At 40.2% G+C, this 13,511-nt stretch overlaps 1 protein-coding gene across 1 annotated transcript; it reads right to left on the minus strand.

Moving 5' to 3' along the window:
* Positions 1–825: 825 nt before the first annotated feature.
* Positions 826–11,315, minus strand: LOC147303228 (immunoglobulin kappa light chain-like). The gene is made up of 4 exons (XM_086280546.1): positions 11,223–11,315; positions 10,802–11,115; positions 2,182–2,215; positions 826–1,211 (listed from the first exon to the last, which is right to left on the minus strand). Exons 1-4 carry the CDS (start codon positions 11,272–11,274, stop codon positions 886–888), a joined length of 726 nt encoding a protein of 241 aa, XP_086136672.1. The 5' UTR covers positions 11,275–11,315; the 3' UTR covers positions 826–885.
* Between the last annotated feature and the right edge of the window lie 2,196 nt (positions 11,316–13,511).

Consider the following 13,511-nt stretch of genomic DNA (forward strand, 5'->3'; position numbering starts at 1 on the left):
AATGACAATTTAGGAGTCAAAAACAGGTTGTTAGGCAAAACTAATACTGCGAAGCATCGTATAATGAAAAAGCAAAGCAATCCTGCCCTCCTAAGACACAGGACATTAATTTTTGTCCTCCGAGTCGGAGACCTGTATGTCAAGGACCCTTGACAGGTATTCATATACCTAAATGCCAAGAGAAAGAAAATATGTGTGTTGTCGTTAGGATAGGGATTTATGTTGGTGTGAGAGACTGTAGCCTACAAGTTCATATTGTTCAATGACAGTTATGACATGTTGTGTTTCAGGTGATTTTACAGAAACAAAAACACCAAAATAACGTACTGAATACTTTTAACAAAAAAACTCTGTATATTAAATGACTTCTTAAAATACCTACCCCAACACTGATCACGAGAATAGACTCATTCTTATACAGCGCTTTTCTGCTCCACCTGCTCAGTGTTTTATACAACAAACTGCAACATGCTGAAACATTTCATTACACAGCATGCAATGAATTTGCATAAATGTAATGTCTTTAATATCCTGCTTAGTAATGGCAGTGTCTCTCAATTCCCTTTCGCACTTACTCTTTAACATAAACTTTGCTTTACTTCATGTATTGAAAGTGGCTTAATTCTACCGACTCATATAGACTACAGATAGCACACTGGCTTCCAATTAGAACCCTGGAAATCATTATTTAGAGTTTAAAATTCACATCACCACAAAAGTAAGACAAACACTCGGTCCTTATTTAATGTAGATTTTTTTTATTCTTTAAAACTTTAAACAAACTTTAAACTTTAAACAAAGCAATGAAAAATGAGAGAAGAAATTGGAAAAAAAAGCTACAGAATGCAGTGTGAAAGTAAGACCAGCATAAAAGTCACATATAGTTCAGGACTGGGGACACTGGTCTCTCATCAGTGGCTCTGAGACCACAGTGTGGGAGCCCTGGGTGGCCTCACAGGTCACAGAGCCCACCTTCATCCAGTGGTCTGCAGGGAGCCTCAGGGTGCTGCTCCAGCTGTAGAGGCCGTCGTTCTCCTGCACCACGGGGCTCCTGCTCTCCTCCCAGCTGATGCTGCCACTGCCATCCACCTTCCAGGACAGACTCCAGTCTGAGGGGAAGCCCTTGTTGGCCAAACACATGAGCGTGGCCTCCCCCTGTTTCAGCTCCTCACTGGAGGGACCCAGCACCTTCAGGGCGGGGCGGGCATCACCTAGGAAACACCAATCAGCTTAGAGGACAGGAACCACAATTTGATTTTCTCCGTTAAGAAGTTTCTGTCAGGTGTTTTTTCTGCTCCACCAGTCATTCACTCACACATTGTTTCACTTCCCTTTCAGAAACCTCTCATGCATATCAGCACAGAGAGAATCATCACACAGTTTGAGCTGAAATATGTTCAAACTACACTGGAAATAAAAAAACAAAACAAAACAAAGATGTGTCAACACTTTTAAAAGATGTTAAGCTTCAACATCATCAGTTCTTCATAATAAACAGCTTGTTCTGGATAAGAAACTCAATACCACTACTTACCTAATGTGGTTTTTTTATTGCTTACATTGTTTTAAATGATATGATACAATAAGAACACCAGAGATCTTTATCTTCACTCTGTGCAGTTTAACTTTTTTCAGTGGAAATTGTCCTGAGTGTCTGAATATTCATTTCCAAAGCTGACTTTGTTTCTTAGGACAAAATTTATGAACAAAATAATTAATCAGTTACACAAAAAGTTTCCTAACCTTTCATATTAAATGAAATTAAAGAAAAGAAAATTACATTAAAAAAAAAAGCTCTAAGTCTGACTTACTTCCAACATCCAGTCTGGTTCCTCCACCAAAAGTCCACCACAGTGATACAAACTCATTGAGGCGCCGTACAAAAACCTCTGACTGTAGAGAGACACGGCTCTCTGACTCTGTCAGACTGGATTAAAACTAAAAGCTCTCAAGACTTAACCAGATGTATGTATATGTAAAATATCCTCAAGTCCACTCTGATGTTTTATATTGTGTTTAATATTCATTTTAACATTTATTCTGAAGCTAACTTTGTTTCTTCATGAAGATTTATCTAAAAACTATTTTCCTGAGGTTTTTTTTAGGCGCATTGAACAGAAAAGTTAAGATAATCAAAAGAAAGAAATTTGCTAAAGTAAATGAGGTTTAAGTCTGACTTACTTCCAACATCCAGTCTGGTTCCTCCACCAAAAGTCCACCACAGTGATACAAACTCATTGAGGCGCCGTACAAAAACCTCTGACTGTAGAGAGACACGGCTCTCTGTGTGACTGAACTAAACCTACAAGCCCTCAAAATACAACTTTACCATCAGAACTAGAAATAATAATGAATAATATGAAACATCCCAGATTTTCATTGGAAATTGTCCTGAGTGTCTGAATATTCATTTCCAAAGCTGACTTTGTTTCTTAGGACAGAATTTATGAATAAAATAATTAATCAGTTACATAAAAAGTTTCCTAGCCTTTCATATTAAATGAAATTAAAGAAAAGAAAATTACATTTAAAAAAAAAAAGCTCTACGGCTGACTTACTTCCAACTTGCAGTCTGGTTCCTCCACCGAACGTGTACCACAGTGATACAAAGTCATTGAGCCGCCGTACAAAAACCTCTGACTGTAGAGAGACACGGCTCTCTGACTCTGAAACAAACAATCTCAACAATATGAATTCTTTAAATCATAATTTCATAACATATTAAAATTATAATTTTTACATAAAAACAACGAAACACAATAAAACTATATTCCAATAATCCAATTTGGTCATTTACATTTAACAACTGTTAAGATACATCACTTTAATGCTTCCACCTTCTTTATCATAACTCTAAACATTAAATTTAATTTTCAAGCTACAATCACAAAACTTAAAACTCATCAGGTAAAACCTCACAAATGCATCAAAACAGTTTTATGTTCTCTCACAAACACTTAGTGTCTTCAGATCGCGCACAGAACCAGTTAAAATGATAATACTGCTGAGCATTGCACACTACGTCACAAAACAGAGCACGAAACTCAGGTCTTTCCAGTCTCACAGTTTGTCCTGTTATTCTACAAAACATATAAAATGTCAACCTAAAACAGATGAATGATTCTGAGCAGGGCCGTGCAGAGATGCTGGAAGGGACGGGTGCTCAAAGTTCAAAAGGGGCACATGGAACCAGGCTGAATAACAACAACACTGTTGCTGTTGAGGGGTTGCTGCTGCTCCTGCTGCAGATAGTGATGGAGGTCTGTGTTGCTTTGAGACTGTAGACAGTAAAAAGTCCACAGCAGAGATGGCAGCTGATTAAAGAAGGTTATGAGATGATAATAAAATGCAAAGATTGGTGACAGCGCTCGGAAGCATTAAACAACAAAACTGTGGGAAATGAACTCGGCTCTGCCTGTGAGTCACTCTTCCATCTCCTCATCTCATCTGTCACTCTCCACTTGCTGTACATCTCAGAACAGGGCACACTCTGGTGTTTCATTAATCTATTATTTAATTATCCATACTTAAAAGCTCATGCACCTAATCCAAAATAAAGTAATGATAGAAAAATGTTATAGAACCAAAGCATTGTGTTTATTATTGTTTTTATACTTGAGCACCTCTGCTATACAACAACTGGTACAGGCGTTATTGTTACCTGTTGTGACGGAGTTACACCGTCCCGAGACACATTTTTGGCTTCTAAGCCAGAGATTTTGCAACTGGCTTTTGGGCTGTGTGGGGTCTCTCTCTTCTGGAAGATGATTGAATAAAGAATTATAAATGTTTGGACCACTCCTGAGTTGGGTTTTCTCTGTTCTATCATGGGGATGAAAAAATCAGGTTTAATAGACAGTAATATATGATGAGTAATAATTTAAAAAATCCATACACATAAAACACACACACACACATACGGTGACATTTTATACCTTCTCCAGAATACTGTATATACTACGGCCACAAGTTTTCATCATGATGCTGATCCAGAATCCTTCCCTTATTATTTAATTCTAGTGCTATAAGTGTCATGGTCCTGGGTCATGTGACCCAGTGTTTTGTGTTAATTATTATTATCTTATGCTTTAGGTTATTCTGGTTATGTCTTTTGCTGTGATTTCTAGTTCCTAGGTTTGGTTCCCATGCTCCCTCTGTTCCAGTTCAGTCAGGTCTCTGTGTAAAGCCCGTGGCTGTGTCCCAATTCAGGGTCTGCACGCTTGAAGTACGCGCACTACGGTGCGTACTATGAGTACGAGAAGTGCGGAAGTGAGAGGCTTGTGAAATGGGACGGTCTAGCCTGCGTCGCGCTGTTCAGGTTGCCTAGCAACCATGATACTAACCGCGAGAAACGTTTCATACAGCTTTGTGTGACAGAAATGAAGGAGAAAAAATGTCTTGTTGGTCATTCATTTCTTCACTCAAAGACAAGTATGACAGTGTGACAGTGTATATATAGATGTATTATATACAAGAGACAACTATTGTTCATTTAATATGTTGGCATTATTACATTTGGCTCAATGCTTACATACATGTGTAAAAAGAAAATGTACGAGCTGTGAAAACTGTTTCTGATAGAATGAAGAGTAGACTGATATAGTAAATATGACTATCCACTCTGTGCATAAGAAATGTTTAAACTGTAGAGATACAATCATTTTGATGCTGTAAGATCAGCATTTTGTCATGTTTGAAATATTAATCTAATATAATGTGTTTCTGGCACTTCTCCCCCTGCAACTTTGTGTCTTTGTCTCATTTTCTCTGTATCTCTTTGTACAACTTTATAGTGACAAAAAAAGGCTTTCTATTCTATTCTAACTTGCATGTTTCTGTCAGTCAGATGATTTCCATAGAGAGGCACTTTGCATCAGCAGCACCATGCTCCAGTGCTCTGGGAGAGTTTATAGTCCTGAGAGTTGAACACTGGATGACTGACAGCTGTCCTTCATCACAACAGAAGCCACAGAAATCCTCCTCATCAAAAACATGACTTTGATCTGCGTCCTCATCTGGACTCTCCTCTGCTGCTGCTTCACAGGTAAAGTCCAGAGAATCAAACTCCTCTCCTCTATCAACATCTGTCCCTCTGAAATGAAGCCCACAAAACCATGAAGCTGCTTTATGTTTTTGTCTCTGTGTCCTCAGAGTCCAGAGGACAATATACAGTGACTCAGCCTGGAGCAGTGAGCTCTGCTGTGGGAGGATCTGTGAGCATCAAGTGTACGACCAGTCAGGATGTTTATAACAACAACCGTTTATCCTGGTACCAACAAAAAGATGGAGGAGTTCCTAAACTGCTCATTTATGTTGCTAGCAGTCGAGTATCAGGGATTCCAGCTCGTTTTACAGGCAGTGGATCAAACTCTGACTTCACTCTGACCATCAGTGGAGTCCAGGCTGAAGATGCAGCAGTTTATTACTGTATGTGTTGGCACTATCCTAACAGTCTGTGGGTGAGCACACAGTGAAAAACAGTCGTACAAAAACCTCCCTCAGTCAGACTGAACAGAAACTGAAGTGACTGCTGCAGCTGGAAGATACTGCAGAGACTGATACAGTTCACTGAGGACACACACACACACACACACACACACACACACACACACACACACACACACACACACACACACACACACACACTGTATGTCTCTTAAACAAATACCATCATTTTTTGCACAGCAAGGAAAAGTTGGAGAAAGTCTCGAGAAACAATCTCTCATCTTGCAAAAATCATTTCTCTGAAACGAAGCTCCCAAAACCATGATGTGTACGATTATGATAAAGAAAGCTGAGCAGTGTATTGAAAAAAGCTTGGCTTTGACCTTTGAGCTCAGCTTGAAAATAGATCTGTGAAGGCTCTCAGTCATCCAGGTGCTCGTACTCTAAGGAGCCACCAAACCTACAAAATGTCTTTGGGGCAAGACATCGTTTCCTCTCACCTACTCGAGGATGACAGTGTGGAAATAAGTGTGCAGTCAGTTATTAATACTAGTCTTCTATCTGGGTGTTGTTGGGTCTGTGTTTCCACAAGCCCCGCTGGTTTAGAGACTAATTCATCATGAAGAAAACGAGACAGTCAGCGATCGATCGATTTACTTGCAATGGAGGCCTCGTCGGTGTCTACCACAAAATGACCCCAACGATGGCCTCCGCTTCCTATTGGGAAAACAGTTCACACAATACAATAGTACCTCCCCTCGTAAACCCCCCTTGGTTACAAAGACAAGGCACTGTATGTATGTGTGTGTGTGTGTGTGTGTGTGTGTGTGTGTGTGTGTATCAAGATATGGCCCTGTGAACGTCTCCTTAAAAGCTGGTGCCAGGAGTCCAGCGGTCCACCTAAACAAAAGGCTCTTATACTTAAACAGATACAGAGTAGGTGTCCTCCCATACTATTTAAAGAAGGTACGACCTCACTCATGACCTTAGGATGTGTGTGCATGCCAGAACACTCTGGAAGAGTCTTTGCAGACTACCAAGGATCAGACCTCTATCATTATACAATTGATACCTCTAAGCATATATGATTACATGATAGAGCCCCTTTTTATGGCCTCTATCAACCCTCATCGCCTCACTTCAGGCATTCTTCCTGTGGGGGGAATACTTAGGACTCCTCTATTGTCCTTTTTATCTCTGCAGAAAACCTTTCTCAGAAAGGGTATTGGATCCAGTTGTTTTACTGCTGTTATGATCCCACCTGTTGAATCACTTTAGCAGTCTTGTAGAAGTGGTCATGATGCAAATGACAACAACAATGACACAAAGGAAGACCCTCTTCAGATTGTTAAAGTATGCTTAGCACAGTGACACAGCATTAGGTGATGTTCATAGGAAATTGCTGTCGGTCATTCCCCATCACCACCCTAGCTTCTGGTTTCTGTGCTGCTCACAGAATCATGATGCCATCATTGAACTCGACTGTGCTGTCGATTGGAGCTTGGCATGCTCCCCTCACCCTCAGATGCCCGTCTGTAGTATTTTTTCTCTCTTACTTTCTTTGATAAATGTACCTGTATATTGTTTATATGATCTAAATATATTAACAATGAACAATTTCTTTTTGTTCTCAGATCAAATAAAACAATTCCATCTCAAATACTTTTTTTCCACATAATGAAAGTATTTGTGTAGAAATTAAAACTCTTTGCAAGTAAATTATTGTTTTATCATATATCCTGCGTAATTTAAAATACGAAAATATTAAAACCATACTAAATATAGAAGAATGTATTAAAACTATCACAGTAAAGCTCCTGTTAAGTAAAGGTGGTATGAATAATTTGTTTTACAGAGACGAGTAAAACTTTGAGTTTCAAGTCCTTTCACTCTAATTACCACTGGAGCAAAGCTAAGTTAGAAAAATTAAATGTAATGCAGGGCTGTAGAGTGCAACCAATTTGGTCGCAAGTGCGATTAAAAATAATCTCAGGTCGCAGCGGTACGACCAACTATTCGAGTAAAATAAATAAATAAAAAAACACTCTCTGCAACTCTGAAACTCTCCCTGTGGTCAACAACCGACACACATTATGCTCCTATCGTGGTCTAAACCAATCAGAGATAATCAGGGGTGGGACCTCTCTGATTGGTCGTAGTTCAGATATTCATGTAGTCCGTCTGTACGTTTGAAAGTACAGGCAGATAGAGAGAGGTGAGTAGCTTGAATAAAGCGACATTGATTCATTAAATCCTAAATCGAGTTTTAAAAATAAATATATTTTCCCAGAAACACCGGAATCTCAGGTTAAAGATCACAAAAGTATTTTATCAACCACCAAACAGTAAATGAGAGCAGGTAAACGGATTCCACACAAAGACACACAGTGTAAACACACAGCACAGACCCGACACATCAGAATCAGCTTTCTCTGCTTTCTCACACGACGGCACGTAGACGGACACGCCATCGGGCTGAAAGCCGACAGCTCACTGATTCTGATGCGTCGGGTCCGCGCTGTTTACGTCTTTTTTGTGCTGATTCTGAGCTGCAGATTTTGTCTCTCTCCAAGCAAAATTGACTGAACCAGCAGCAAAAGAAGCAACAAACTATTCACATCTGATAAACATCGTCATGAATTCCCTCTTACTTTACTGTTTTGTTTCCACCAAGATAAAAATCACACTTCATGCACAGCTCTCTCTCTCTCTGTATTCAAGAACAGTTTCCCGTCTCAAATCTCCGTTTTCTGCATTATTTCTTCGCTTATTACCCACCAGTCTACCGTTGTTTACAGCGCTGTCAGCCTCTGTCTTTTTTTTTTCTTTTTTTCTTTTACTTCAATGACCTCGGACAAGAAAGCCTATTTTCTGCTGTTCAATACTGAAGAAATGTAAACTTTTTAAAATTATGCAAAATTGCAGAATATTTTTTAAGATTATCTGCTATAAAAAGCCAGGCCAGGAATATCTCCTTCATGTTTTCTGTTTTTTATTCTCAGTTACTTTGACACATGGACATTGTTAGGATTGATATTTTTTATATTGTCATTTGTGCTAAAATATATAGATATATAACCATTGCCTTTATGTGTCCTAATATGGCTATCATTATGAAGAAAAAGCCAGACAGTCAAAGGGGCTTTCTTTTGTTTACATTTACATCATGTACACTTATATAAGTTGGTTGGAGTTTTGAGCCATGGGTGGACATGACTTAAAAAGGGGGGAGAAGATCATAAACAACTTGATCCAATTTCCTTTAAAAAACTTTTTCTGCAGTGACAACAGGAAAGGAGAGGAGTTGTAAATGCAGATGATTCACCAGGTGACTCGATCACCCCACAGGGTGTCTACAGTGAGAAGATTTGGGGGTTTGAAAGGGGTCATAAAGAGGAGTGTTGACCAGGCTACAGCTTTGAAGATAGCTGGAAGCCACATGGACAAACCAAAAACCAACGGATGTGTTTGAATGCCTATGTCTGCATACATTTGGATTGTAGTGCATATTCTTTTGAGAACGTTGATTCTTGTTTTTGACTGTTGACATTCATTTGTTTCCTTGCAGGATGTAGTTTCCTGTGTGTGAGATGAATGAGAAGTAGGATAATTGCTAAGCACGTTTCGTACATGTATGAACTGTGAACTTTTGCAGCAGTAGGAAGTGAATGATGTGAGGAGCTGTGTGTGAATGAAGCCTATACTGAACTGTCAAACACAAGGGTGCATAAGTGGAAATTTATGTACAAAGTTGACAAAAAGGGGGGACTGTTGGAGTCAAATTGTTAAATGTTGTCATTGTGTTACTTAAATATGTAAGACTTAGTTCAAGCAGCATGGTCAAAGACATTCCTTTGTCTCTGACCACCTCTCCAGCCTGTTTGTTGGTGGGGGAGGCTGTAGTGTTTCATTATAGGGACATCCTATGTGAGGGTTCTGTTTTCTTGGTTAGTAAGCTTCCTGCTTTTATGACCCTTTTGATAAGCAGGAGGTCACACAAACGCACCACCAAACAAACATACACACTCACATACTCGCACAAACACACACACACACACACACACACACACACACACACACACACACACACACGCAGTGTTTTAACCTTTTGTGACCATAGGGGGGTTTTACAACGAGTGGTGTTTGTGTTCTCAGAATAAAAAGCTGCAAGGAAGGCTGTTTACTTGATGCTGGCTAGCAGACAGGTGAGGAGCGTTTAGCTCCAAGAGCCTGGTTCCAACCAGCCTCCCTTGCTAGCAAGTAAAATTGCTGTTCATCTTGCTTCCTTGTCGTTAACGGGAATAAGTTTCTAAACCAGCGGGGCCTGTGGAAGCGCAGAGCAGCGATCGCGGCGAAGCTGCTCCTCCGGCACGGCGGCGGGATTCCTCCAGATCGCTCGCTAACACTGTGGAGCATCAGCAGTGAGTCACGGATGTTAAAAAGCGTCTGTCGCTCATACACCAACAGGGAGTGGGTTTTCCAAGCTAGCAGGGACACCACTAAGAACACAACAAACAAACATTGCAGAACCGAGAGAAAGACGGCGTGCCATAACACCCGGTGCCATCTCTGCATTCTTATGGGCAAAGAGTGCCAAAGCACTTTAAGCACAAGAACAAGATTGTTAGTTAATCATTTACAAATCAATATTGTCTGTATGGACAGCAATTTCCCCCCAAAAAAGGGCACATGTAAAACCGCGGTGTTAAGCGATGCGGTTGAAAAAGTGGCGCACCAGTGCAACCAAGGCAAAAAGTTATTCTAGAGCCCTGTAATGTTAAAGATAATTAGAACATGAAGCCACTGCTTAGCTTAACTGAAAACAATTCTGGGATTTGTTTTTTGAACTTTAGCATCACAGTTGAACAAATGAAAGACCAGGAGAATAACAAAGTGAAAGATGAAGCATCGACCAAATCATTTTAACAATGTTCAAGTTTGAAAATATACAGCTTAATAAAAACAGGATGACTTTATTTGCACAACAAGATCATGTGAGTTGATAAGAAGGTTCGTTTTTGGTATAGAGGAGTTTATTTGTTTTGGATGTGAGCAATGCCAAAACAAGAAAACAGGTCCTTATGTTCCCTAATCTTCCCAAACAGAAAATGAAAAGTAAACCAAACATGAGTTTCTAAGCAATGCTCTTAACCAGGAAACAAGTGTTTCAACAAAAATGGCCTTTCACTGTGTGTGTGTGTGTGTGTGTGTGTGTGTGTGTGTGTGTGTGTGTGTGTGTGTGTGTGTCCTCAGTGAACTGTATCAGTCTCTGCAGTATCTTCCAGCTGCAGCAGTCACTTCAGTTTCTGTTCAGTCTGACTGAGGGAGGTTTTTGTACAACTGTTTTTCACTGTGTGAACACACGCTGACTGTTAGGATAGTGAAAACTCTGACAGTAATAAACTGCTGCATCTTCAGCCTGGACTCCACTGATGGTCAGAGTGAAGTCAGAGTTTGATCCACTGCCTGTAAAACGAGCTGGAATCCCTGATTGTCGAATGCTAGCAGCATAAATGAGCAGTTTCGGAACTCCTCCATCTTTCTGTTGGTACCAGGCTAAATGGTTGTTGTTATAAACATCCTGACTGGTCGTACACTTGATGCTCACAGTTGCTCCCACAGCAGAGCTCACTGCTCCAGGCTGAGTCACTGTGATCTGTCCTCTGGTCTCTGAGGACACAGAGACAAAAACATAAAGCAGCTTCATGGTTTTGTGGGCTTCATTTCAGAGGGACAGATGTTGATAGAGGAGAGGAGTTTGATTCTCTGGACTTTACCTGTGAAGCAGCAGCAGAGGAGAGTCCAGATGAGGACGCAGATCAAAGTCATGTTTTTGATGAGGAGGATTTCTGTGGCTTCTGTTGTGATGAAGGACAGCTGTCAGTCATCCAGTGTTCAACTCTCAGGACTATAAACTCTCCCAGAGCACTGGAGCATGGTGCTGCTGATGCAAAGTGCCGCTCTATGGAAATCATCTGACTGACTCCAGCACGACTCGTTTAAAAAGAGTTTTTCACAGCATATTTGGAATGTGACTCAACTGAACACTGTAGATTCATATACAGGTAACAAATAAAGAAAAACTCGACCCCTACAATGAAGTGATGTGAAAGCTGTGTAAATTTGAGCAGATGTGTTAGAGCTCACGTTTATCCTCCAGTATCATCACCATCATTGACACCGAATGTGGGGACATAATCAAAATCGTAATTATAATACTTTTAAATAAAAAAACTGGAGAATCCGTACCAAAGAGCACTGAAGCTTTTATATTCGGTGTTAATTCAACAATGTAAACAAACACTTTTTCAGTTTTCGCTCTTTTGTTGTGACATATCTCACTTTGTCACTGCAGAATAATGTCATGGAAATATAATCAACAAAGTCTGCAGACACGATGAGCCAACACCTTTTTAATTCCCAAGCAGTTGAGGGAGAGAGGACATTCAGTGGGGCACTGATACGTGTCTCTAAAGATGAATAGCAGCCCTCTTTAAATACAGTCAAACAGAAGGCATTTCCACAGCTGTTGTCACACCCTTGACCCCTCCAAGAGAGGGAGAGAGTTTACAACTTTATCTCCTCTTCCAGTGTCACATAGAGACTGCTCCTTGCCTCTTCCCCACATCCTCAAAGACCTGATTAACAAAAGACTTCACCACCTGTTGAATTCTCCCCCTCAGGGTGTCACCAACTTTCTCACGATGCCTGACTTTGTGCAATAGAGTAAAAGCTGAATCTTCCCCACATGTGAACCTCGAAGTGACCCAAAAGTGATATTACTAAAACATGTGACAAATTCATAAAATAAAAGATATTTCCAGCACATTCCCACTCTTTGGATTACTCTGCTAATCACATCAATTCAGATTACAATTACTTTGTTGAAATAAAAGGATTACACGTCTTTTCCCGTTTCATATGTTAGGCTGTGCACTCTCTATGGTAATTCCACGCTGGTTGAAACCCAAAGAAAACATTAAGAGGCTCTAATGTCTGTGTCTCAATCTTGCAGCCCATGTCATCTCTACTTGCTGCCAGCATTATGACGTGAAGAAATATTTAAAAATATTTCAAAATTATTATTCAAAGAATGATTTAATATGAAGGCAACAGGCAGAGTGTTACAGGCATCGCCCTAAAGAATGCAGCCTGATGGGCAGTGTAGTCCGTGCTGCAGGGAGAATGGACTGCTGTACCTGTTATGTGTCTGTGAGTGCGAAGAGGGAGAAAAAGTACGAGCTGTCATCGAGCAGAAACGGGAGCTGGAAGCATGTAAATATAATAATAACCACAGCATCCAAACAGAGAGCCTGACGAGCCCAGCTGTAAGTAAGCTATTAAGACTCGACTGGACACTGTGTTCGTGTTTTCCTCCGAAACAATAAGTTCTGCTGGAGCAGCCCTTCAACGCCTCTCTCTGTCTCTTACAAACTTGACCCAGACAACAAAGTAAAGCTAGTTTTCAGCTACGAGCCGACACGAACCCGACGGATTAGCCAGAGGTCCCTTTACTACGGTTCGGAGCCGCGGACCTGTTTTATATATGCGTTTGCAGATCACTGCAAAAAGTGCAGCCTTACCTAATGTCCACCTACTGTTACTCATTTATATTAAGATGTAAAAATCGAGTTGTTATTGGTACGGCGAGTAGCCTTCAGTAACAGTAATAAATCACATTCATGTAGTTGTAAAAAGCATGATCATATATTAAGTAATCCAAAGTATTCAGAATACGTTACAAAATACATTTTGGGGCATGTAATCTGTAATCTGTAGTGGAATACATTTTAAAAGTAACCTTCCCAACACTGCAGACACTACATCACCAAACAGAAAGTGACCTGTTCAGGGCATGAAACCGAAGTCTTTCCAGCCTCACAGGTTGTCCTGTTATAAAAATATCAAATTAAAACAGAGATGAATGATTCTGCACTGTGGGCATGTTTAACTTTTGCATCCTGTGGTCAGCATCATGCATCAATGTGAATCACTGCAAGTTTTTTTGTACTGAGTTTTACAAAACTCTAAAATAGGTTTTGCAAATTGTACCTTTCCTCTGATTT

The sequence above is a fragment of the Aulonocara sp. 'chitande type north' Nkhata Bay genome, linkage group LG22 (assembly GCF_057382095.1).
Source record: "Aulonocara sp. 'chitande type north' Nkhata Bay isolate Kocher_YH1m ecotype deep benthic linkage group LG22, A_spYH_male_GT1.1, whole genome shotgun sequence".
Classification (NCBI taxonomy): Eukaryota; Metazoa; Chordata; class Actinopteri; order Cichliformes; family Cichlidae; genus Aulonocara; species Aulonocara sp. 'chitande type north' Nkhata Bay.